This window comes from Bos indicus x Bos taurus, chromosome 14, assembly GCF_003369695.1.
Source record: "Bos indicus x Bos taurus breed Angus x Brahman F1 hybrid chromosome 14, Bos_hybrid_MaternalHap_v2.0, whole genome shotgun sequence".
Classification (NCBI taxonomy): Eukaryota; Metazoa; Chordata; class Mammalia; order Artiodactyla; family Bovidae; genus Bos; species Bos indicus x Bos taurus.
In genome coordinates, this window is record NC_040089.1 from 31,561,987 (window position 1) to 31,589,221 (window position 27,235).

Consider the following 27,235-nt stretch of genomic DNA (forward strand, 5'->3'; position numbering starts at 1 on the left):
GAAAAGTCATTTGTGGGTCTTATTGATAAGAGTACAAATGTGTAAAAAATTGAAATCACCTAGAATCTCATTCATCCAGAGGTAGATATACCTAAATATGTATTCAGGAACCCATTTTATGTACAAATAAAACCACAAAAATATATACAGAACACACTATAGCATCATTTTAAAAAAATGACCTTTTTATGTAGAGATAAGCATAGATTCCTATGGTGAAATTATAAGCAATATAGAGACATCTTGTGTACCCTTTTGTTTCTTTCAGCATTTTCAATATTTCAGTTGCTAATATTTTGCAAAACTGTGTTCAGTATCACTCAGATACATAACACTGAATACAATCAAAATATACTCCCATCATTGCAGGGATTCCTGAAGATGCCCTCTTATAGCCAGACATAGTTCTGTCCTACCCGAATTCTCTCCTTAGCCACTGGCAATAACTGATCTATTTTCTATTTCTGTAATATTTCAAGCATGTTTTATAAGTGGATTTTTATAATATGTAACCTTTAGGGGTTGACTTTTTAGAGTCAGCATAACTGGAGATTCATCCAGGTTTTTGCATGTGTAAATTGTTCATTTTTTAAATTGTTAGTAGCATTCATTGGTGGGGATGTACCACAGTTTAACCATTCACTTATTAAAGATCATATAAGTTATTATGAATTGATGCTTTTGAACATCAATTCAAGGAGAAGACTCTTGAGAGGCCCTTGGACTGCAAGGATATCCAACCAGTCCATTCTAAAGGAGATCAGTCCTGGGTGTTCTTTGGAAGGACTGATGCTAAGGCTGAAACTCCAATACTTTGGCCACCTCATGCGAAGAGTTGACTCATTGGAAAAAACTCTGATGCTGAGAGGGATTGGGGACAGGAAGAGAAGGGGACGACAGAGGATGAGATGGCTGGATGGCATCACCGACTCAATGGACGTGAGTTTGAGTGAACTCTGGGAGCTGGTGATGGACAGGGAGGCCTGGCGTGCTGCAATTCATGGGGTCGCAAAGAGTCAGGCACAACTGAGCGACTGAACTGAGCTGAACTGAAGTTATTATGAATAGAGCTGCTGTACACATTCTTGTACAGGTTTTTTTTTTTTTTTGTAAACACAGTCTTTATTTCTTTAGGATATTGCCTAGGAGTATTTGTTGGGTTGTATGGTAGTTACAAGCCTACTTTTGTAAGAAACTACCAGACATTTTTCAGAGAGACTGTACTATTTTCCTTTTGTATCAGCAATGTATTAAAAACCTGTTTTTTTAAAAAACAAACAAAAACCTGGTTTCTTCATATCTTCCCCAATATTTGGCATGTGACTTGTGTTTAGGCCATTCTGATAGGTGTATATATAGTGATTGGGGTTTTAATATAGTTTCCTAATAATGTTGAACGTCTTTTCATGTGTTTATTTACCATCTGTAAATCTTTGGTGAAACGTCTGTTGATATGGCTCAGATGGTAAAGAATCTGCCTGCAACGTAGGAGACCCAGGTTCAATCCCTGGGTTGGGAAGATCCCCTGGAGAAGGGAATGACAACGCACTCTACTATTCTTGCCTGGAGAATCCCATGGACAGAGGAGCCTGGTGGGCTACAGTCCATGGGGTTGCAAAGAGTTTGACATGACTGAGCAACTCAGACTTTCACTTTTCACTTTTTTACTTTCTGTTGATGTCTTTTGCACATTTTCCAGTTGGAGCATTTTTTTTAAATACTGAGTTTTTAAGAGTTCTTTGTATATCCTAAATATTAGTTCTTTGTCAGATATGTGGTTTGCAAATATTTTCTCTCGGTCTAAAGTTTGTCTTTTCATCCTTTTAGAAGGGTACTTGTAAATTTTAAATAAGTCCAATATATCAACTTTTTTCCTGTGGATCATGTTTTCAGTATCAAGTATCTAGGTACTTGTTTTCCTAAGCCTGGATCCAAAAGATTTTCTACGTTTTGTTTTTAAAAAACAAAAGAACTCTTTAGTTCTTTGTTTTCCTGAAAGTTTTTATAGTTTTACATTTAACTTCATAATCCATTTTGAGTTCTTTTTGGGTAAGGTGTTAGATTTAGGTCAGGGTACCCATTCCCTGCCATGTGAGTGGCAGTAGCTCCCAGAACCATTGGTTGACAAGATCCTTTTTCCTGGGAATGGGTTTTATACCTTTGTCAAAAAAAGCTGGGCATGTTTTTGTGAGTCTCTTTCTGGGATTATTCTCTTCCATTGTTCTGTGTGTCTGTCCTTGTGTTGGTGTCACTTGATAATTGTAGCTCTGTGGAAGTTAGGAAATTGAGAAGTATGAGTTCTTCAAAGTTGTTTTTCTTTTCCAAGATTCTTTTTTGACTATTCTAGATCCTTTGTATTTCCATGTGAATCTTACTTGGAATGAGCTGCTCAGTTTGAGATTTTGATGGAGAGGATATAAAATCTGTAAATCTATTTAGTGTTCAGTTCAGTCACTCAGTCGTGTCCAATCTTTGCGACCCTATGGACTGCAGCACGCCAGGCCTCCCTGTCCATCACCAACTCCCGGAGCCTACTCAAACTCATGTCCATTGAGTCAGTGATGCCATCCAACCATCTCATCCTCTGTCATCCCCTTCTCCTCCCACCTTCTATCTTTCCCAGCATCAGTGTCTTTTCAAATGCATCAGTTCTTCGCATTGGTGGCCAAATAAGTATTGGAGTTTCAGCTTCAGCATAAGTCCTTCCAATGAATATTCAGAACTGATTTCCTTTAGGATGGACTGGTTGGATCTCCTTGCAGTCCAGGGGACTCTGAAGAGTCTTCTTCAACACCACAGTTCAAAAGCATCAATTCTTCTGTGCTCAGCTTTCTTTATAGTCCAACTCTCACGTCCATACAGGACTATTGGAAAAACCACAGCTTTGACTAGACGGACCTTTGCTGGCAAAGTAATGTGTGTGCTTTTTAATATGCTGTCTAGATTGGTCATAACTTTTCTTCCAAGGGGCAAACGTCTTTTAATTTCATGGCTGCAGTCATCATCTCCAGTGATACTGGAACCCAAGAAAATAAAGTCTCTCACAGTTTCTATTATTTCCCCATCTATTTGCCATGAAGTGATGGGACCAGATGCCATGATCTTCATTTTCTGAATGTTGAGGTCTAAGCCAGCTTTTTCACTCTCGTCTTTCACTTTCATCAAGCGGCTCTTTAGTTCTTCTTTGCTTTCTGCCATAAGGATGGTGTCATCTGCATATCTGAGGTTATTGATATTTCTCCCAGAAATCTTGATTCCAGCTGTGCTTCATCCAGCCCAGCGTTTCTCATGATGTACTCTGCATATAAGTTAAATAAGCACAGTGACAATATACAGCCTTGATGGACTCCTTTTTTGATGGGTTTCTTAGCATTTTTCTGTATATATAATATGTCATCAGTTAATAGAGGTTACTTCCTTTCCATCTAATGCTTTTTTTTTTTTTTTTTCTTGTTAAATTGCCCTGACTAGAACATCCAGTGCAATGTTGAATAGATATTATGAGAATGGGCATTTTCATTTTATTCTGCTGTTAGGCAGAAATTTACCCATTTTGTCAAGATAATCTTACTATCTTGGCATCTAAGGCATTCAGTCTTTAACCATTAAGTATGATGTTTGTTGCAGATGTTTCATATCGCTTTTATTAGCTTGAGGAAGTCCCCTTGTATTCTTTGTTGATTCAGGAAGGGGTATTTGGTATGTTCTTTCAACATATTACTGAGTTGGAAATTGAATTTTGTGAAATGCTTTTTCTGCGTTTATTGAGATATCCTGTGGTTTTTGTTCTTCATTCTGTTAGTATGGTGGGGATATATTTATTAGATTCAGATATATTAAATCAACTTGCGTTCCTGTGGTAAATCTCACATGGTCAGCGAGTACAGTCCTTTTCATATCTTGCTAGACTTTTCAGTTTATTAATTTTTTGTTGAGGACTTTTGTCTATGTATTCATGAGTGATACTGGTCTTTGGTTTTTGTTTTCTTTTGAAGTCTGTCTGATTTTGGTATCAGGATGATACTGGCCTAATAGAATTAGTTGGATGTGCTCTTCCATTTTCTGTTACTTTGGAGAGTGCGTTGTGTGAAGCACTGTTAATTTTTTCAGCTAGGTAGAATTCACCAGGAATCCAGTTTGCCCTCATCTTTTCTTTATGGATAATTTCCTGATTACTAATTTAATCTCTTCCCTTGTCATTGGTTAATTCATATTTAAAATTTTTTTCTTGCACCAGTTTTGGTAGTTTGTTTCTTTCTAGAAATTTACCCATTTCGTCAAGATAATCTAATGTGTTGGCATATGTTGTTCATAGTATTACAATCTGTTTTATTTTTATAAGGTCAGTAGTAATGTTTCTTATTTTATTTTTTTATTTCAATAATTTTAGTCTTGTTATTGTACATTTTGACTAAACATTTGTCAATCTTGTTGATCTTGTTAGTGAATCAGCTCTTGGTCTAGTTGATTTTCTCTGTTGTGCTTTTAGTCTCCATTTCATATTATTTCTCCTTTCATCTTTTTATTTTCTTCTTTCTGTTTCCTTTGGGTTCAGTTTGCTTGTATATTTTCTAGTTTTTGAAGGTGGAAGCTTAGCTTATTGATATAGTGTCTTCTTTTGTAATATGTATATATTACAACTAAATTTTCCTCTTATTGTTTTAGCTTCTTCCTTAAATTTTATACATTATCTTTTTGTTTTCATTCATCTCATTATTTTTCAGTTTTTAATTTGATTTGTTCATTGATCCATTTGTTAGTTTGGAGTGTGTTGTTTAATTTCCATATGATTGTGGAAATTTTTAATAGAGCTTTAATATAATTCCATTGCAGTTGGTGGAGAAGGAAATGGCAACTCACTCCAATATTCTTGCCTGGAGAATCCCAGGGACAAAAGAGCCTGGTGGGCTGCCGTCTGTGGGGTCCCACAGAGTCAAACATGACTGAAGTGACTTAGCAGCATTGCAGTTAGAGAACATATTTTGTATTTTTTTTTAAATTTATTAAGGTTTATTTTAAGACTGAGGCTTATAACATGTGGTCTGTGCTGTAGAATGTTTCATATGCACTTGAGAAAATTAGCATTTTCCTGTTGTTGGGTGGATAGTTCTATCAGTGTGACTTAGATATAGTTGGTTTATAGTTTTGTTTATTTTCTGCACTGAGCTCCTGTGCAGTTGTTTGTTATTAGAAGTAGTGTATTGAAGTCTCCAGTTATTATTTTTGATTTATTTCTCTCTTCGGTTGTGTCAGTTTTTGTTTACTGTGTTTTGAATCTCTGTAGCTATGTGTACATCTGCTCATAATTGTTATATCTTACTGATAAGTTGACCCTTATCAATATAAAAGATTCCTTTTTTGGTTCCAGTAATGCTTTTTCTTTACTGTTAAATGTAGCATTCCATTTTAATTCTCTTGCTTCTTTTAGTATAATTTGTCATTTTCTTTGTGGTTTCCTTGCAGACTGAAATTTATGTTTTTAATTTAAAAGAACTGAGTTCATATTAACACCGGTTTAATTTCCATAATATGTAAAATGTTTTCTCCAGTATAATGCCATTCCTTCCCTTCTTGATGCGCCTATTGCATACAAAGTATATTGTTATATATTTAAGCTCATCAATAGTTTTTAACTGTTCCTTCTTTCCTTTATGTAGTTGTCTTTTAAATCAGAGAATATAGCTGCAAATAAAAGTATATTAGTAATATCTTTAACCTTTACCTATGTAGTTACTGTTAACTGGTCTTTATTCCTTTGTGTTTACTCTGGTTACTGTCAAGTGTTTTTTATTTCAACCTGAAATGCATCATTTACTACTTCTTATAAGACAGGTCTGTTAGTGATGTCTTCTCTGAATTTTATTTAATAATGTTCTAATTTCACTTTTACTTGTGAGGCATAGTTTTCCTGGATATAGACTTCTTGGTTGACTTCCCCCTGTCCCCATCATCTCTCTGAATATGTCGTTTCCTTGCCTACTGGCCTTTATAGCATTTCTGATGAGCTGTTAATCTTACTGAAGATCCCTTGTATATGATGAGTTTTTATTTTCTTGCTGCTTTTGCAGTTCTTCTCTTTGACCATGATGTGTATAGATATGGATCTCTGAGCCTTTTTGCTTTGAGTTTGATGAGTTCTGTATGCATAATTTCTAAGAAGTACAAGCCCTGGATTACCAGGGGAAAAGAAAAAAAAAAAAATAAAAGGAAGGGTAGAAGGGGCCTTCAATTACTAGGGAATCATTGCTGTAACTTTACCCAACAGTTAGAACCTCTCACCTTTGACAAAATTCCCATCCCAGGCCTCCATAAACAGGGCAAGGTTTTAGGGATTTTATTAGTCTTATATCATCAATGCCATTAATAAAATCTATGACTCAGTGAAAAAAATTTTATTTGAGATAGTCAGACTTTTTACTACAATTATTTGTTTTATTCTTAAAATGGCTAGGAAGTTATTACTTTATTTTGGAGTAAACTTATTAAGTAAATCATTAGTTATGATATTATTTGAGGGACTTCCACTGCATTCAGAGAAGTGCATAAGTCATGTGTATATTGCTTGATGAATTATCACAAGTGTTTTTATTTGTATGTGAATGTTTTACTTGCGTGTAACTGCCACCTAAATTAGGAAATAGATTCAGTAAATTTGAAAGTTCCATTAATTTTGAAAGCAGAGATAAGGGGCATTTACTTAAAAATTTCTCTTTGAATTATAAAGAAATAATTTCTCTATTTTGTGTGTGTGTGTTAGTCTCTTGATCATGTCTGACTCTTTGCGACCCCATGGACTGTAGCCCACTAGGCTCCTCTGTCATGGGATTTCCCAGGCAAGATTACTGAAGTGGGTTGCCATTTCTCTATTTTAAATGTATTTATATGCCATGCTATTTCAAAGGAGTATTGCATCTTCTTCTTGTTTTGTCATAAAAGGATTTAAATTATTAATTGTGTATTTGATGTAGGAGTACAGTTGGACAGAATGAGCTGAAAATTACAAGTAATCGAGCAATAAATTCAGGATTGTTTTTTGAAGATAAACCAAAGCCTTCAAAACAGTCATTTCAGTCTTACCAGGAAGCTTTGCAGCAGCAGGTATCCATTCATTTTTTTCATTTGTTCATTCATGTAATGTTAAACATCTTATGTGTTAGTACAGTGACCCTTTAAAACTCAGAGTGTGGCTGAGGAGAAAGAATTCCATTTATTTATCATTAAATGTGATAAAGTTTGATATAGACAGGCTGGAATGCATGGGATAGGGAGAGTAATTGCCTTGGCTATTAGGAGGGCTTCACGTGGTTGATGGCTTTTGAGTTTCATGTTATACAGTGAATAAATATGAAATTCCTGGTGTATTCAGGGAATGGAATTGATGTAGAAGGGGCTGGAGTGTTAGATTATACTGGATTGTGAAAGATAGCAAGTAAGGGATTTTCAGTTTCATCTTGTTATCTATCGACAGCCAAAGGGAGGAAATCTCAAGCCAAAGGGTGAAAGAAATATAATTGATGTGAGCAGATGTGGCTTTTAGGAAGATATCTGGTTGTGATGTGGACGGTTGGGAAAGAGATGTGGCGGAGAAACCTTTTAGTAAAACTATTAGGTAGTCCAGCCAGGAAGTAACAAGGTCCTGCACCAGGTGGGGAAGATGGATAGGACATCGGAAGAGACATTTCTTGGATTTCATTAATAGGACTTAAATTTAGGGACTGAGGAAAGAACAGGGCTTTAAGATGATTCTGAGTCTTGTAAGAGGATGATAAAGCTATGAACTCTTAAGGATAGGGAAAACAGAGGCAGAACACTTAGGGAGGAAGATGACATTCTATTGTGGTTTGTAATATTTGGAGAGAGTTTACTTAGGAATAACTGTATCAAATGTGTGGATTTTGGGAGGGAATAGTTATATCTTCTCCAGAGAGGTCCCTGGAATTCTAGGTTTATATATTCACCTGAGGTACCCTTCTACAAAATTCCACTGGGATTTCTTCTAAAGCTCAGATTTTTGTTCTGTTTTCTACACTAGGCAACCTCCTTGAAAAGTGGGCTTTTTAAAAATTACAGAATTACCAACATTATTTTTTTGTGTTAGGAATCTATAAACAAGAGACTGTATTTATCTGTTTTCAAATGAGCATATTAAAAATACCACTGACAGAACCAGAATCCCTAACCCTAGAATTTTTTATGTGATGACTTCCTTGACCTTCCTGAAGTAGTTACTTAAATTTGCTATGCATTTGGTAATGATTTTAAAAATAACTTTCCAAAATGTAGGTCTTTATTCATTGCCTATTTATATGTCTTTAAAGACCAACCCTGTGCTTACACTTGATGATGATAAGACCGTTTTGTGTGCTTTCATAAAGTGTACTTAAATAGCCTGGCATTCTCTAGAGAGCTTTGAACCTTCAGTACCTTTGAACTTTGGGAATGGAGTTTGCCCAAGGTAGAGTAGGTCTGGTGATGCGTAGGGAGTAGTTGGCCCACGTCTCAGAGGTGTGGGGAGTAGTTTGTGGCTGGCCAGGTACCATGAAAGGGTAGATGAAGAAAATGAAGGTAGGGAGAGTCTGTTGGAGCCCATGAAAATGGTGAGGTTAGGAAGGGAATAGCTCTGGGAGTTGGGAAGATGAAGTTGCCTTAGTCCAAGTGGCACCAGTGGCTGGAAAGGGCCCAAGTGACAGGATGTGAGGGAGTAGCAGCTATGTATTCCAGCTACCAAAGTGTTTTTAATTGTTTTTGCATATATTTGTGATATTAAATTTATAGTAAAGTATACTGGGAAAAAGTCTAATTTTCTAATAGGAAAAATAAAATAAAATATGATCTTAAAACTAATTTTTTGTATCAGAATACTTGTTAGCAGTTAGCATTTATTACAAATGTTTCTTAATGTTGTTAAGATTCAAGAAAGACAAGAAAGAAGAAAGAAAGAACGTGAAGAAAAAGAAGTATATGAAGCCAAATTAGAAGCTGAAATGAGAAGTTACAACCCCTGGGGGAAAGGTGGAGGTGGTGCTCCTCTGAGAGATGACAAAGGAAATCTGATAAGTATGTTGTTTCTATTGATTTTTAAAAAATATTTATTTGGCTGCATCAGGTCTTAGTTGCAGCATGTGGGATCCAGTACACTGATCGGGGGTTGAACCTGGCCCCCTGCAGTGGGAGCACAGAGTCCTAGCCACTGAACAACTAGGGAAGTCTCTGATTTGTTGTTTTTAAAAGAATCTAAGTTTAACTTTTAAAAAAATGGGGAGTAGAAAGAAGTGGGAATCATAGTCTGTAAGGAAAGGTCTCTTTTTATACAGCTTGATGCAGAAGAGGTATTTTGATAGTAAACATGATAGCATGTTAAAAAGCCTTTCTTCATTTATTATTATTACAAAATTTTCACCCTCTAATGATAATAACTCGATTGCAGAGAAAAGTTTATGTTAGTTAGCAAGTTTTTACCCAAACTAGTAGTTTGAATTTTTTTAAGTTTTCTAGTAAAAATAATAAAATCCTTACTGCAATATTTTTAAACTAATAAGGTGTCTTAAGTGATCTGATGTAGTTGTGGAAAAAGTGAAAGTTAAGTCACTCAGTCGTGTCCGACTCTCTGCAACCCCGTGGACTGTAGCCCACCAGGCTTCTCTGTTCATGGGATTCTCCAGGCAAGAATACTGGAGTGGGTTGCCATTTCCTTCTCCAGGGGATCTTCCCAACCCAGGGATTGAACCCAGGTCTCCCGCATTGCAGGCAGACACTTTAACCTCTGAGCCACCAGTTGAGCTCAGTTGTGGAATGTTATGTTTAATTCTTATATGCCATATACCCGCACAATGCAGGGGCTCTTGACAAAAACCTGGGCTCAGAAATGTTTGGCAGATTGCAGAATTATATTGATTTATCTTTCAATCATGTATTCTTAAAAATGTTTCATCTAGAAATCACACAACGGGCACTTTGAAAAGAGAGTTTTTGCAACTTGTTATATATGTTGGGATGGTCTTCAATTAGCTTAGAATAAAAGCAGAGAAAGATAATGGGTTTTTAAAAATCATTTAATTAGAAATGGGAAACGAATAATTAGAAAACCCATTAGAGTGATACAAAGTAAATTTGATGTTCTTCAGGTTTATGCTTTGTTGTAGGGATAACTGAGTGATGCAGTCAGAAGATATTGGGGGTTGAATTACTAGAGTTCTTAATGGCTATGTCTTTGATTCTCTGTTAAAGATGGCTTTTTAAAAAAGATGTATTAGAGGCCCACTTAGATTAATGAGGAAACTCTTTTCTTTCCCGATAGATTTATTCCTTTCCTATATCCATCTCATACTTTCTTCACAATTTTGAAGATTAGAACTCTTATTCTGTTTATAAATAAGATGATTTTAGGTAATCCATTAAATATATATTTAATTTAATATATAAATTTAATTTAGGTGATCCATTAAATATGATTTAGGTGATCATATTTAATAAGATGATTTTAGGTGATCCATTAAACATATATTTAAAATTATATATTACTGGAATAAAATATATATTACTGGTTTTCCATTTATGGGTGGTACTGCAACATTCCTTTGAAAGTAAAGGTATTTAAACGAAAAGTGGTCTAACAAAGAACTCCCGTTTCTCAGAGGCTTAAGGCAGTGTAAATTACTTCTCACTTAAACTGCATTTGATGCTATTTGAGTTGTTCTCCAAAAGTTGACTTAGGAATCTGCCTCTTCCACTGTGTCACTTGTACCATTTTGGAGTCTTTAATTTCTAGCTGCATAGACATGGTCCAGAGGATGGGAGAACAAGTTGAGAATTTTGATGGGGCCTGACCTAAAGGTGGAGAAATATCACTTTTGTCTTTGTTCAATTGTTCAAACCTATTTATAAGGTTCTAAAGTAACTTCTTGGGAGGCTAGAAGGGTTTCTTTATACCCAGGCGGAGGACATAAAATTGATAAGCATCTACCCAGTCTTTGCTATAGTAAATTTAAATTATGAATTGATAGAAGCATAATAGTTACCATGAAGGAAGTGCTTATGTAACAGAAACTTTGGGAAACACTGGAATAATTTCCTAGAAGTTTCCAGCTTGCCTCAAAGATTATTTCCAGTTCAGAGAATATAATTATAATGTCCTATATGTGTTTAATTGGTGGAAGTAAGTAGGTTAAGTGTTTGTTATTGAATTATAAAATATTATTTTAGAATTGCTTGACCTAACAGGAATGGAGCAAACCTTTCTGAGATTTTTATTTTTAATGGTAATGTTTAGTTTGCTTATTTAATGCTTCAGTTATGCCATGAAGTAAAAAAGGTGTGCTATTTTATCAAATGCAGTGGAACTGTTTATTAATGGTATTTTCAAAGCAAGTAAACTTGAAGAATATGTTTGTTTTGTATTTAGCTGTTACATTTGAGAGAAGGAGAGGGAACCTAATTTTCCTATTATATTCCCAATATGTAGTAAAAACCAGTGTTTTCTTTTACTCCATTAGATGGCCAAGACCATATAACAGGGATTATGTTGGATGACTTTAATTCAGCTGCTGGCTTTTCTAATTACTCCTGTTTCATCTTTCATCTTTTATTACAAAGAAATTAAAGAAATTGGATGTTCAACATATTCTTAGCTCTCTGAGAAAGATCTCTTTGTAAGGTAGTTATTAATAAAATATCAAAATCTGTTACCCATACAATTTTAACATAGCATCAACCCTTTGAGAGTAAGTACCTCTCATTTTGATTATTTGTAATACATTTAACATCTGTTTCCTTTCTCAGTTTTTTTAAAGTTCCCATAAAGAAAAAACCGAGTATATTCTACAGTGAGTGAATGGATAAACTGTGGTACATTCATATGATGGGATGCTACTTAGCAGTTAAAAAAAAGAATGAGCAGAACAATTTGGGAGGCTTCAAAGAGAAGACCTAAGGGAAAGAAGCCCTTTTACATACACATATATTCTCAAAATACGAGGAGCCTGATAGGCTGCAGTCCATGGGGTCGCTAAGAGTCAGACACGACTGAGCGACTTCACTTTCACTTTTCAGTTTCATGCACTGGAGAAGGAAATGGCAACCCACTCCAGTGTTCTTGCCTGGAGAATCCCAGGGACGGGGGAGCCTGGTGGGCTGCCGTCTATGGGGTCGCACAGAGTCGGACATGACTGAAGCGACTTAGCAGCAGCAGCAGCAGAAATGGAGAACAAATCACTGGTACCAAGATTATGGCTGAGGACAGGGAATAACTATGATGGAATTTTGGGGGGTGATGGGACTGTTCTGATTCCTGATTATGGTGATGTTACTTGACTGTGTATTAAAATTTTTAAAAATTGTACACTAAGAGAAAAAGTAAAAAAAAAAATTAAAAATACTTAACCAGTTTGAAAGATAACAAAAGTATCTCATAGTTCTAATTGATTAATAGCAAGATTGTTTCATGTATATTTGATTAGGTATTTATATATTTTTTATGTATTATATATGCCCCAGTTAGATTTATGTTTGTTTTTATGTGATTTATTGAGAGACAATTTGCATATGATACAATTGACCCTTTTAATGTGTCAGTCAGGGCTATAAGTAATTCAAAGGCTTGATTGGGACTGGAGAATCTGTTTTCTCTATGGCTCCCTCACATGACTCAGGAGGCCCCAGTTCCTTGCCATGTGGGCTTTCCCTTAGAGCTCCTTAGAGTGTTCATTATGGAATGGTAGCTGGCTTTCTTCGAAGTGAGTGAACCAATAGATCTAGCAAGATGGAAACATAATGTCTTTTATGAAGTAGCCTTGAAAGTTTTATACCATCATTATGCAGAATCCTGGGCTTCCCTAATGGCTCAGACGGTAAAGCGTCTGTCTGCAATGCAGGAGACCCGGGTTTGATCCCTGGGTTGGGAAGATCCCCTGGAGAAGGAAATGGCAGCCCACTACAGTATTCTTGCCTGGAAAATCCCATGGACCATGGAGCCTGGTAGGTTACTGTCCATGGGGTCGTAAAGAGTCGGGGACGACCAAGTGACTTCACTATGCAGAATCCTTGTCATAAGAAGTAATCCACACTCTAGAGGAAGGGACTAGAGCTCCATCTTTTAAGGAATGTTTATATAAAAAAAATTTATGAATATGTTTTAAAACTCCACATGATATTTTTTCACTAGGAATACTAATGATGTTGGGTAAATGTCACTGTGACTTGTTTTGAATTGCTACTATTTGTTCTATATTTAGATAGTCAAAAGTTCTGAGGTAAGGTACATATAAATATGGTTTTTATGGATTGTCAAAAATGTATACACTCTTTAAGTTCTCTACTAATTTTGACTTTATTTTTTAACATTATTTTTGAAAAATTTCTTACAAGTTTTGATAATCTGGTTTCTGTTTTCAGGGTACCAAGATAACCATTTAAGTATTCCAGCTCTGGTCCTGTTGGTTCTCTTCATTTCTATTAAGCATATTAATTATAGGAATGTGTTTATTGAAATAAATGGCTTATTTTTTCCCTCTCAGCTGATTTGAATAGGATGCACAGACAAAATATAGATGCCTACCATAACCCAGATGCAAGAGCATATGAAGATAAAAGGGCTGTTGTATCTCTAGACCAAAATTTAGCCACTTCAAATGCTGAGAACCAAGAAGATGCTGCAAATAAAAACTCAGGTTTTTAATCATATATATATATTTTTTTACGTTTCTAAAGTTGTTCAGTAGCATTTCTCTTCTGTTCTCCAACAAAGTTCTTATTAAGATTTTGAGAATTTGGTTATTCTGAGTCAGAAAGCGTAACACATTATTTATGCTATTTACAATAACTTTTCTATATAGGTATTTTGAAAAAATGAATAGAGAGATACATTTTGCTCCTTAATATTATACTCTGTATTTCTTCTCAGCTTTATTAGTTCTTATATATACTTTAGGTGCTGCTAACAGCTTTATTTTGCTAGTGGGAAGGAGATTTCTTAAATAGTTTTCTTTTTTTTTTTTTTTTTACCCATACAGAGTTTGGTTCTTACACCCATAAGAATTAGTTTAAATTAGTGAGAACATACCAGATGTTGTATATGATAAATTATACAGTAAAATTCATTTTTTGTTTTATAAACATTTGCGCTCCCTTATAAGCCACAGTGTACAAAGAAGTAAATAATTTACTTTGACTTCTGGTCACATCTCCCTTTCATAAGCATATACCTTTGGTTTGGTATTAAACAGGGTCCTTTAAAGATTCTGTAAATTAAAGATTATTCAGTATCTTTATGACTTGCCAGGAAAATTTGTAATCATCTTTCTTTATCAAGTATATGTGAAAATATGTTACATATTTAGAATTCAAGTGAAGTTTAAAGAATATACTACCTTATACTGTATTTTGATGCCTATAAAAATAACCATTTATTTACAGCAAATTGAATTATTAGGACTCAGAGTGAGAGCCAAATTAATAATTTCATCAAAAATTCTACTTTTTAGTAGTTCAAAAATCAAAACTAGATTCACTGTGTAAAAATCTACTGTGGATCAAAGTAGGAAAATATTTTCTTATAATTAGAGTTTAAATAGTGATACAGGCTGTCCATGGAAACAACCTACAGTACATCTCTTGAAGTATTCCAAAAGGCTGCAGAAATTAGTGCTACTATCAAAGGTTTGAGAGATGCAAGGCTAGTAATTCAAATCAGAGCTTACCATTTAGTCTATCTGTTTGGCCAATAAGTCATATGTATTAAACATGTAAAAAAAATTTTTAAAAGAGTGTACGATCAGTCAGGGATATTTTGAAAGGACTTTTTAATACAGTGTTCTTGTCTAAAATTAAAATTTTTGAGAAAGTACAGAGTGTTTACTGTAAATAAATGGGGAATGTGACCAGAAGTCAAAGTAAACTTATTTTATTTCTTCGTACATCAAAACATCTTTTCATTTTATTTTAGAGAATTTTTGCTTCTTTCTGATTACCATTATTTTTCTCTTCATTGGCTGCTGCTTCTGGAGCAGTCTGTATTGAGATCAGTGGTACAGACCCCTGCTCTACTCCTCTCTTCCACCCCCTGTATTGTTTGTACATAGTTCCCTCTTAGCTTAGAATTTTCTCTGTCATAGTAATAACACGTCAGGCATCTAGCTTTGCTTACTAAGCAAAAACACAGGAAAAATAGAAAGTTTCCATGATTCTTTCCCAAAAAAGAGCACAACCTTGATGACTGAATATGCACAGCAGAATTTGTTATCTATTTTTATTGTGTCTAACACCAGGGTTTTGGTGCTAATTTGTGGCCAGGATGTGGTCAGGATGCTCTAGTTTAAGAAATCATAAAATGTTTAAATTCCCCTTTTTTGTGCATTGAAATTCCCTAAATTAACTTTCATTTCCTAAGAATTAACCTAAAATAGACTTTCTGAATGCAAAAAAAACTATTGAGAGTCACTTAATTTGTTGCTATGCCATCATATATGTATATGAGTTTATGTATTTGTATGTGTGTATTTATATACATGTGTTCACACATAAAATATACATATGTGACACGTAGTATTTTAAAGGCCTTAAGGGAGCTCAAATATGCCTGGAAGTTGAATATCTTAATATATACTTGAGATTCACTATCCTCTAATATTTTGTCTTCATTAGGCCTGTTTTAAAAGCTCTTCTTAATGTTTGTTGTTTTTCTTTTACTTCATGATTTTTGGGTGAAAAATCATGTTTAAAAAGTTCATACTAATTTGGATTAAATTTATTTTTTTGCTTATTATGCTTGAATGCATTTTCATTTTTGTTTAGAGCATGTCTTTCCCTTTGGTTTTGTTTTTATAATGTTTTTATGTTTAAAGGAACTTATCTTGCCTGTCTCTAACAATATTTCTTCTCTAATTGCCTCAAAGGTTTAGAATTTGACAGATCTCAATGTGAAACAAACTACTCAGTTTTGTTTTTCTGATCAGCCTTTCCATGATAACCTAAGCTTTTAATGTTTAGGTATTGATTTGCCTTTCTGCTGATCTATTCAAGTAAGCATTAGTAAATTTAAATACAAAGGAAAAGAGACCCAAATGACAGCTCAACTGCAAAGCAATTGGCTTACAACCACTATATGAGTGAGAGAAATAAATGCTTTAGATTGATGGTATAAGGAAACTAAAAAATGATATATTTTTATATAAATATAAAATGATATAAAAAAGTTACGTGAGCCTTAAATTTGCATACAGTTTTTTTCTGCATTCAAAAGACTGCTGGGGCATACTTATTTTCCAGGCTGCTTTTATAAAATAATATTTTTCCTTTCCCAGAATGTTTAATACTATTTATAAATAACATATATATAGCATATTTTTAATCTTCAAATTTATATCATTAATCTGATACAATTTTTAAGTAAAAAGTATTGCATTGATTAAAAGTCATTTTAATTTTGTAAAAATTAAAAATGTTTTTAGAGCTAATTTTCTAATTTGTGTTTTAAACCATGGATAGGAATCCACTGATTTTTTAAAAGCAATTTTAGAAATTTTTTATATGTGTATACATAATACATTTTAATGTGTACTTAAGCAGTATTCTTAAGAAAAGGATATTTACATCATACATAAGAACTTAAATGTGTGCTTTATAAATTTTATTTTAAAGCCTTTGCTGCAGTGAGAGTTGCTTAGGTTACTAACTTTTATGTTTCCTTGATGACTTTCAGATATAGCTATATTATGATTTTTCAACTGTGTATTAATTTTTTTAGTTTCACCATTTTTTCCCTCTCTTTTCATCTGGTCTTTAGATGCTAATCTTGGTCGTCTTCCGAGTTTAGCCTCTGGGCTTCCATATTTAGTGCCTTTTTTCAAAATTTGAATTTATTTAGCAAAGTCTTTATTCTTTAACCTTTATGTTTTCTATGCACTGGCTAATGGTATGTTTTTGCAAAATTTCCTTTTCAAGGTCATATGCAATCACAGAGCTCTCCTTTTGCTCGGGGAAATATTTTTAGTGAGCCTCCAACTGAACTTCAAATTAAACAGCAGGAATTATACAAGAATTTTCTTCGTTTTCAGGTGAAATGCTTATTTGATCATGGTTTCAAAGTTTCATAAAAGTTTTAATAAACTTGCAAAGATTTTATCCACAAGATAACATCTTAAATTTAGAATAAATTCTAAAATGCCATGCAGTTATCTAAAATATCTAATTCATATTAGATAGAAATTATATTATTTAATTTATATTATTATAATGTTTTACTTATATATGAAAAAGGAATAAGGAGACATGTCAGGTATACCAGTTGACTTAATCTTTTTAAAATTTTGTTAAATCATTAATTGTTAGAGAGTGCTGGAATTTCTAAAACTGAAACTCTTAAAATGTTCACCTATCAGGCATAAAATGAATCTTTCTAGATGTTTATGTGTTAATAGAAATAGTTTTTTTCTAAATGACTTTATATTCTTGACTCAGTTGTTTAGTTTGTAAGTAAATATTAAAAATACTCTCACATTTTGTATTTATTTGCTTCATTTATGTGTGTAAGCAAATTGCATTTAAAACACTAGAAATGCCCAGAGGAAGACACTTGAGCATCAGGTGTTTATTAAGCAAATGGGTTTATTGAACTCTCATACTGTGTCCACCCTTGGGATGGAGCCTGAGGTGAATGAGGTACCTGCCCATAGTGGGCTCACAATATTTTCTCTTTTTACCATCCTCCCTTCCATACCCACACTTACAACCCAGTGTCAGATTAATCCTTTGGCCAGGTTAATCCTCCTTTGATATAATTTCTCTTTATTTAAAATCTGTCGATAGCTTTTCTAAATAAAATGTCCATATTCCTTAGTCTGACACTTAAGGCTATCCAGTCTGATCCCAGCCTCTTAAATTCTTCTTAAAGAGAGTCTACTCAAATATGCCATCTTTCTGATCCTAATTATTATGGACTCTTAAATAAGGCAGTGACATAATGGATGTGGTCTTAAGGATAATTGATCTGGCAATACTGTTGAAGTATTTTGGGTGGATTTAAAGTACTGGAAGCATGGGTCACAGACAACTAGCCAATCTGATCACATGGACCACAGCCTTGTCTAACTCAGTGAAACTAAGCCATACTGTGTGGGGCCACCCAAGACAGAAGGGTCATGGTGGAGAGGTCTGACAGAATGTGGTCCACTGGAGAAGAGAATGGCAAACCACTTCATTATTCTTGCCTTGAGAACCCCATGAACAGTATGAAAAGGCAAAATGATAAGACACTGAAAGATGAAGTCCGCAGGTCAGTAGGTGCCCAATATGCTACTGGAGATCAGTGGAGAAATAACTCCAGAAAGAATGAAGGGATGGAGCCAAAGCAAAAACAACACCCAGTTGTGGATGGGACTGGTGATAGAAGCAAGGTTCGATTCTGTAAAGACCAATATTGCATAGGAACCTGGAGTGTTAGGTCCATTAATCAAGGCAAATTGGAAGTGGTCAAAAAGGAGATGACAAGAGTGAACATCGACATTCTAGGAATCAGTGAACTAAGGTGGACTGGAATGGATGAATTTAACTCAGATGACCATTATATCTACTACTGTGGGCATGAATCTCTTAGAAGAAATGGAGTAGCCATTATGGTCAACAAAAGAGTCCAAAATGCAGTACTGAGATGCAATCTCAAAAATGACAGAATGATCTCTGTTTGTTTCCAAGGCAAACCATTCAATATCACAGTAATCCAAGTCTATGCCCCGATCAGTAATGCTGAAGAAGCTGAAGTTGAACAGTTCTATGAAGACCTACAAGACTTTCTAGAACTAACATCCCCAAAAGATGTCCTTTTTATTATAGGGGATTGGAATGCAAAAGTAGAAAGTCAAGAAACAGCTGGAGTAACAGGCAAATTTGGCCTTGGAGTACAGAATGAAGCAGGGCAAAGGCTAATAGAGTTCTGCCAAGAGAACACACTGGTCATAGCAAACACCCTCTTCCAACAACACAAGAGAAGACTCTACACATCTTCCAGCAACACAAGAGAAGACTCTACACATGGACATCACCAGATGGTCAACAACAAAATCAGATTGATTATATTCTTTGCAGCCAAAGATGGAGAAGCTCTATACACTCAGCAAAAATAAGACCAGGAGCTGACTGTGGCTCAGATCACGAACTCCTTATTGCCAAATTCAGACTGAAGTTGAAGAAAGTGAAGAAAACCACTAGACCATTCAGGTATGACCCAATCAAATCCCTTATGACTATACAGTAGAAGTGAGAAATAGAGTTAAGGGACTAGATCTGATAGACAGAGTACCTGATGAACTATGGACAGAGGTTCGTGACATTGTACAGGAGACAAGGATCAAGACCATCTCCAAGAAAAAGAAATGCAAAAAAGAGAATGGCTGTCTGAGGAGACCTTACAAATAGCTGTGAAAAGAAGCGAAAAGCAAAGGAGAAGAGGAAAGACATACCCATTTGAATGCAGAGTTCCAAAGAATAGCAAGGGGAGATAAGAAAGCCTTCCTCAGATCAATGCAAAGAAATAGAGGAAAACAATAGAATGGGAAGACTAGAGATCTCTTCAAGAAAATTAGAGATACCAAGGGAACATTTTATGCAAAGATGGGCTCAATAAAGGACAGAAAGGGTATGGACCAAACAGAAGCAGAAGATATTAAGAAGAGGTGGCAAGAATACACAGAACAGTACAAAAAAGATCTTCACGACCCAGATAATCACGACGGTGTGATCACTCACCTAGAGCCAGACATCCTGGAATGTAAAGTCAAGTGGGCCTTAGGAAGTGTCACTAGGAACAAAGCTAGTGGAGGTGATGAAATTCCAGTTGAGCTATTTCAAATCATAAAAGATGATGCTGTGAAAGTGCTGCACTCAATATGCCAGCAAATTTGGAAAACTCAGCAGTGGCCACAGGACTGGAAAAGGTCGGTTTTCATTCCAATCCCAAAGAAAGGCAATGCCAAAGAATACTGAAACTGCTGCACAATTGCACTCATCTCACATGCTAGTAAAGTAATGCTTAAAATTCTCCAAGCCAGGCTTCAGCAATATGTGAACTGTGAACTTGCTGATGTTCAAGCTGGTTTTAGAAGATAGAGGAACCAGAGATCAAATTGCCAACACCCACTGGATCATTGAAAAAGCAAGAGAGTTCCAAAAAAACATCTATTTCTCCCTTATTGACTGTACCAAAGCCTTTGACTGTGTGGATCACAGTAAACTGTGGAAAATTCTGAGAGAGATGGGAGGAAATATCAGACCACCTGAACTGCCTCTTGAGAAACCTATATGCAGGTCAGGAAGCAACAGTTAGAACTAGACATGGAACAACAGACTGGTTCCAAATAGGAAAAGGAGTCCATCAAGGCTATATATTGTCACCTTGCTTTATTTAACTTATATACAGAGTACATCATGAGAAACGCTGGGCTGGAGGAAGCACAAGCTGGAATCAAGATTGCCGGGAGAAATATCAGTAACCTCAGATATGCAGATGACACCACCCTTATGGCAGAAAGTGAAGAGGAACTAAAGAGCCTCTTGATGAAAGTGAAAGAGGAGAGTGAAAAGTTGGCTTAAAGCTCAACATTCAGAAAATGAAGATCATGGCATCACTTCATGGCAAATAGATGGGTGAACAGTGGAAACAGTGTCAGACTTTATTTTTTTGGACTCCAAAATCACTGCAGATGGTGATTGCAGCCATGAAATTAAAAGACACTTACTCCTTGGAAGGAAAGTTATGACCAGCCTAGACAGCATATTAAAAAGCAGAGACATTACTTTGCCAACAGAAGTCCATCTAGTCAAAGCTATGGTTTTCCCAGTTGCCATGTATAGATGTGAGAGTGGAACCATAAAGAAAGCTCAGCACTGAAGAATTGATGCTTTTAAACTCTGGTGTTGGAGACAACTCTTGAGAGTACCTTAGACTGCAAGCAGATTCAACCAGTCCATCCTAAAGGAGATCAATCCTGTATATTCATTGGAAGGACTGATGCTGAAATTGAAGCTCCAATACTTTGGCCGCCTGATGGGAAGAACTGATTCATTGGAAAAGACCCTGATGCTGGGAAAGATTGAAGGCAGGAAGAGAAGGGGATGACAGAGAGTGAGATAGTTGGCTGGCATCACCAACTCGATGGACATGAATTTAAGCAAGCTCCAGGAATTGGTGATGGACAGGGAAGCCTGGCTTGCTGCAGTCCTTGGGGTCACAAAGAGTTGGATGTGTCTGACTGAACTGAGGGTAGAATTTAGGGAAAAATAAAGAAATCTTGTCATTTTGTAGTCTTTTAGTGTTTGTAAGGTAGGTTTAAATATATTTTCTTATTAAACCTCACAACTCTCTGAGGAAGGTATTACTGTTTTTATTTTAAGACCAATAAAAGGCTGAGGCTCACCTGTGGTGGCAGAACTAGCACGTTGACCCCAAGTGTCCTAACTTTAAGTGTCATACCTAGAGATTCCACACTCTCCAGTGTCTTTCTTCTGGCAAAAAACTAGTAGTATTGTGGGAAACTTTGACTTACTAGTTTCAGAATAAGTGCAATCTTCAGTTCTCCTAGCCTATAAAATGGTGGTTTATGTATTTTTCTTTTAGGAGTCTGTTAAAATCTCCTGCTTTCCCTCCAAACAAAATCTATTCCAGAGCTCCAAGAAAATGTAAAATAGCTAAATGGTATTTATTAATATCAACAATATAGTGTCAGACAAAAAGAATCCCTAAACTTAAGTGTTAAAAGAAATGTTATAAAATGTTCAGATCTGTGCATAAAGATTCAAAGGAAGCCTTAGCTCCATGTCTGCATAAATAGGTTTTAACCCTAAAAAAGTTATACCATTATTAGTTTTAGTGCAGCAGAAGTCTTCATGTGCTTCAAATTTGGTGATTAATACATGTGAGTGTTTAGATGTCATTTTAAACTGCAACTTTAAAAATAATTAGCAAGTTTAATAAACTATTTGCAGGACCATTGAACGACTTTTGTATTATATGGTTTGCAAACCATTGACCTGAGCAATAACTTTTCTCTTTCTGTTGAAGAGCTGTGTGGCACTTTTGTTGGATTGATATTTCTGTGGATTCATTAGGTGTGAGATCATTTATGATTGTGACCCATTAATGGTGAAGTGACCTGGTGATTGTGATTATTTTTTTTCATGGAGGAGAGAAAGGGAACTGAGTGTTCAGTGTGTGGTTTTATTGTATGGTTCATGAATGATGTTTTCTTTAGGGCTATTGTAATTGAGGAGGTGATTTAGGACTAAGTGGTGTGTATGTACACACCACTTAGTCCTAAATATTAGGACTGTACATATTTAAAAGGTTTGTGATAAATGTTGGAAAAAGCCCTAGCATGTAAAGTTGTGGCATAGGTAAGAAGACTGCAGTTCTTATAGCTCAAAAGTTTGACAGCACTAAATATAGTAACCTTGAGACTAGAGGAAATGCAGACAAGAACTCTTAAAATATTGTGAATAGTCATGATCAGTCCATACTTAAGAGGGATAAAAATTTATTGATATCCTTAAACCAGCATCATGAATCCTCAGGTCCCATGCTGTCATTCTTCTCTGTCTCATTCATGAAGGATGTAGACTATCTCTCAGAGTCTTCTTCCTGTCACATCTTAGACTTTGCCTTGTAGTATTCACCTAGAATACTCAGCACTGCAGGTTTCAGGTGGCATTCAAACAAAACTTAATTATGAATCCTTGTAGCTGACATCTTCATATACCTTACATCTTGTCATTAGAAAGGAAATAAAGGCTATTCTAGGGAAGAGATTTCTACTTAAAAATGGTTGCTAAAACATTTCACTGCTGTTTCAGGATACTAGTCACAAGGAACTTTGAGACATAGTAGTAGTAGTCATTATAGAATAACATAATCATTAATTACTAAGTATTGGGCCTTCTACATAGGAACTTTTATGTTTTTTACATACATATTTTCATTTCAATCTTTGAGCAGTACTTGGAGATATAGACATTAGTAACTCTTTTTACCAAATGACAAAACTGAACCAGAAAGTTTCATAAGGTCTGTGGGAGCTGGAATTTTACTTGGAGCTCTTATCATTATATCATGGGGCCTCTCTAGTACAATACAGGAAACTGAAAAATTTAGGAACTTACTTTTACTTACAAAAGCAGGATATAAAGGTTGAATTCTTAGGATAAAAGGGTAAATTAAGTGGTATTCTAACTTTTCAGTAGTTTCACAAAGTAGTAACTAGATTTAATTCTTTAGATTGAGGAAAAGAAGCAAAGAGAAGAAGCAGAGCGAGAGAGATTAAGAATTGCTGAAGAAAAAGAAGAAAAACGGCTTGCAGAACAGAGAGCTCGAATCCAGCAAGAGTATGAAGAGGAGCAGGAAAAGAAAAGGGAGAAAGAGGAGGAGGTGTGTTTTTTCCTACTTTCTTTTTCTGCTTAGTCTGAGAGTGAACTCCTTACTTTGACTTGAAAAGATACCTATTACTCACAAAGGAGAACAGTCTTGGAGTACATTTAGAAAATAGCAGATCATTATGCATTTGTTAGATGTTATTTTATAAAAATGAAATAACTAAATTAAGAAAAGAGATAAATGATGACTTTTTTTATAGCCAAAAAATAGTTTAGACTGACTAGCATGTTGTAATATTTTAGATGCCTAATATTTTATTATTAAGCAGACCAGTATGTCATCTATGGGCTTCCTTGATAACTCAGCAGTAAAGAATCTGCCTGCAGTGCAGGAGACACAGGTTTGATCCCTGGGTCCAGAAGATCCCCTGGAGGAGGAAATGGCAACCCACTCCAGTATTCTCACCTGGAAAATCCCATGGCCAGAGGAGCCTGGTGGGCTATAGTCCAAAAGGGTTGCAAAGAACTGGACACAACTGAGTGATATGAGGACATATCATCTATACCCTCCGTTTTATCTCTTTATTTCACACAAATACGAATGAACTGAATGTGTGTATGGAGTGTGTATTTTTTCTTTATTTTAAAGCAAAGACTGAAAAACGAAGAGCTTATTCGGTTAGCTGAAGAAAGACGAAAAGAAGCAGAAAGAAAGAAGAAAGAAGAAGAAGAAAAACATAATCTACAACTTCAGCACTACTATGAAAGAGAAAACATGATTGGGGAAGATACAAAGGTAAGTTTCAGACAAAAATGTCTGTGGAACCCATTGTTTAACCCATTTTCCCTGTAAAAGTAGAGTGGTCAGCAAAAAGAGAGCAGAGGAGGTGCTTTTGTCTCTACTTTGTCATGGTGCTTTTCTGGGTGCAGTGCACTGAACTTCCTGTATTAGATGATGTCACTGTGCTTTGTGGTATTTTCCCTGCTGGGAACAGAGTAGTCTTGTTCCCATGGTCCATAGACCAGCACCCTGCAAACTGTTCCTGATAAGATTGAAAGTGTTTGGAAACTTTCATAGCAATTTGTCATTGTAATTTAATGTCTGTTGAATCTGTTTTAAAAAAAAAAAAGTTGGGTTTGGATTTTGTAACATCTGTTAAAAGTTTTTATTAGCTAGTACAGTTGACCCTTGAACCAAGCCCAGGGGTTAATCCATGTGTGTAATTGATAATTGGCCCTCCATACTTACAGTTCCTACACGTCTGTGTAATCAGCCCACCACTGCCTGTAGTACTGCAGCATTTGATACAGAAAAATCTCTCTGTGGAAGTGGACCTGTGTGATTCAAACCTGCATTGTTCAAGGATCAACTGTAATTCATTCTTACTCTTTTATGCATCTGTCCATGATGGATTGGAAATTAAAAAAGAAACTTGTGGCTCACTGCAGATTGATTTGAAGTCCATGTTTCTGAGATGGGGGTTGATTCACCCTTAGATGCGTGAATCTAAGTTATTAGACAGGTGTTTTCTCTCTAGAAAATCAGTTGGCCCTTATGAAAATCCAGTTCATATCTTTGCTTATATTTCAGAGCTGTATTTAAAATTTAGTCATGTCCATCTGTTTTGCAACCCCATGGACTGTAGCCCACAGACTCGTCTGTCCATGGGATTTCCCAGGCAAGAATACTGGAGTGGGTTGCCATTTGCTTCTCCAGGGGATCTTCCTGGCGCACGAATTGAGCCCACATCTCCTGCGTTGGCAGGCAGATTCTTAACCACTGAGCCCATTATCACTAGGGACTTAATAAAAATTCATCTTCCTGGTCTCATCTACAGTGTAGCTGATTTGTTGTTGTTCGGTCACTAAGTCATGTCCAACTCTTTGACCCCATGGACTGCAGCACACCAGGTTTCTCTCTTCTTCACTGTCTCCTGGAGTTTGCTCAAACTTATGTCTGTTGAGTCGGTGATGCCATCCAAGCATCTCATCCTCTGTCTGCCCCTTCTCTCCTGCCCTCAGTCTTTCTCAGCAGTATCTAACTAACCCATAGCGGTTTGGATGCAGTTGGCTTGTGAACCATACGTTGGAAAACACCATATCTTATAGGTTTAGCCCAATTTAATTTTTAAAATATTGTTTTCAGAAATTTAGATTTATGCAGACATTATTTCTTCTAAGTAGAGTTGACAAAAAGATTACTTGGAACAACAGACTGGTTCCAAATAGGAAAAGGAGTACGTCAAGGCTGTATATTGTCACCCTGCTTATTTAACTTATATGCAGAATACATCATGAGAAACGCTGGACTGGAAGAAACACAAGCTGGAATCAAGATTGCCGGGAGAAATATCAATAACCTCAGATATGCAGATGACACCATCCTTATTGCAGAAAGTGAAGAGGAACTAAAAAGCCTGTTGATGAAAGTGAAAGTGGAGAGTGAAAAAGTTGGCTTAAAGCTCAACATTCAGAAAATGAAGATCGTGGCATCTGGTCCCATCACTTCATGGGAAATAGATGGGGAAACAGTGGAAACAGTGTCAGACTTTATTTTTTTGGGCTCCAAAATCACTGCAGATGGTGACTGCAGCCATGAATTTAAAAGACGCTTACTCCTTGGAAGAAAAGTTATGACCAACCTCGATAGCATATTGAAAAGCAGAGACATTACTTTGCCAACAAAGGTCCGTCTAGTCAAGGCTATGGTTTTTCCTGTGGTCATGTATGGATGTGAGAGTTGGACTGTGAAGAAGGCTGAGTGCTGAAGAATTGATGCTTTTGAACTGTGGTGTTGGAGAAGACTCTTGAGAGTCCCTTGGACTGCAAGGAGATCCAACCAGTCCATTCTAAAGGAGATCAGCCCCGGGATTTCTTTGGAAGGAATGATGGTAAAGCTGAAACTCCAGTATTTTGGCCACCTCATGCAAAGAGTTGACTCATTGGAAAAGACTCTGATGCTGGGAGGGATTGGAGGCAGGAGGAGAAGGGGACAATAGAGGATGAGATGGCTGGATGGCATAGCTGACTCGATGGACGTGAGTCTGAGTGAACTCTGGGAGTTGGTGATGGACAGGGAGGCCTGGCGTGCTGTGATTCATGGGGTTGCAAAGAGTTGGACACGACTGAGCGACTGAACTGAACCTAACTGAGTGTGCTGCTCTGGTGTATTGATGGTGTGTTTTGGTACACTGTTCAATATATAATCTTCTGCAGATAACGTGAGCCATTTCTGACTGGGGCAAATATACTCTTTGAATTTCTCACCCCCAGGTTTTATGGTTATAGAAATAAGTATTCACAATTTGAATTTGCTGAAATGTTGTTTAAAGGGGAATCTATGAGTCAGATCTATATTTTTGTTCTATTTTCAGTGTTCCAGGAACATAAGGCTAACATCCTTCATTCTTAGGATATATAATTGGATATATATTTTCTCAGCCTTTTAAAATATATCAGTCAAGTGTCATATCACTCACATTTTTAATTGATAAAGTTTGTTTTTTAGAGCAGTGTTTGGTTTATAGCAGAATTGAATGGAAAGCAGAGAATATTTTATTGTAAAATTGATTATTTGAAAATCAAAGTTGTTTTTCACAGTTCTGGTTCTGCCACTTATTACACCTAAAAAAATGCTTCAGTTCAGTTCAGTAGCTCAGTCGTGTCCGACTCTCTGCGACCCCATGAATCGCAGAACGCCAGGCCTCCCTGTTCATCACCAACTCCCGGAGTTCACTCAGACTCAACGTCCATCGAGTCAGCGATGCCGTCCAGCCATCTCATCTTCTGTCGTCCCCTTCTCCTCCTGCCCCCAATCTCTCCCGGCATCAGAGTCTTTTCCAATGAGTCAACTCTTTGCATGAGGTGGCCAAAGTACTGGAGTTTC

The 27,235-nt window shown here is 36.0% G+C and overlaps 1 protein-coding gene across 11 annotated transcripts in view; it reads left to right on the forward strand.

Annotated features, from left to right (window-relative positions):
* Positions 1-27,235, forward strand: part of CSPP1 (centrosome and spindle pole associated protein 1) — a 110,374-nt gene that overhangs the window by 54,723 nt on the left and 28,416 nt on the right. For 9 of the 11 annotated variants that reach the window (XM_027561118.1, XM_027561123.1, XM_027561121.1 and 6 more), the window contains 6 exons: positions 6,969-7,098; positions 8,910-9,057; positions 13,512-13,664; positions 16,936-17,048; positions 23,255-23,404; positions 23,999-24,145. In XM_027561118.1, the coding sequence (XP_027416919.1) occupies positions 6,969-7,098; positions 8,910-9,057; positions 13,512-13,664; positions 16,936-17,048; positions 23,255-23,404; positions 23,999-24,145 (841 nt within the window). The remainder of the gene's footprint in view (positions 1-6,968; positions 7,099-8,909; positions 9,058-13,511; positions 13,665-16,935; positions 17,049-23,254; positions 23,405-23,998; positions 24,146-27,235) is intronic. The other 2 variants (XM_027561124.1, XM_027561125.1) reach the window with 1 other exon arrangement.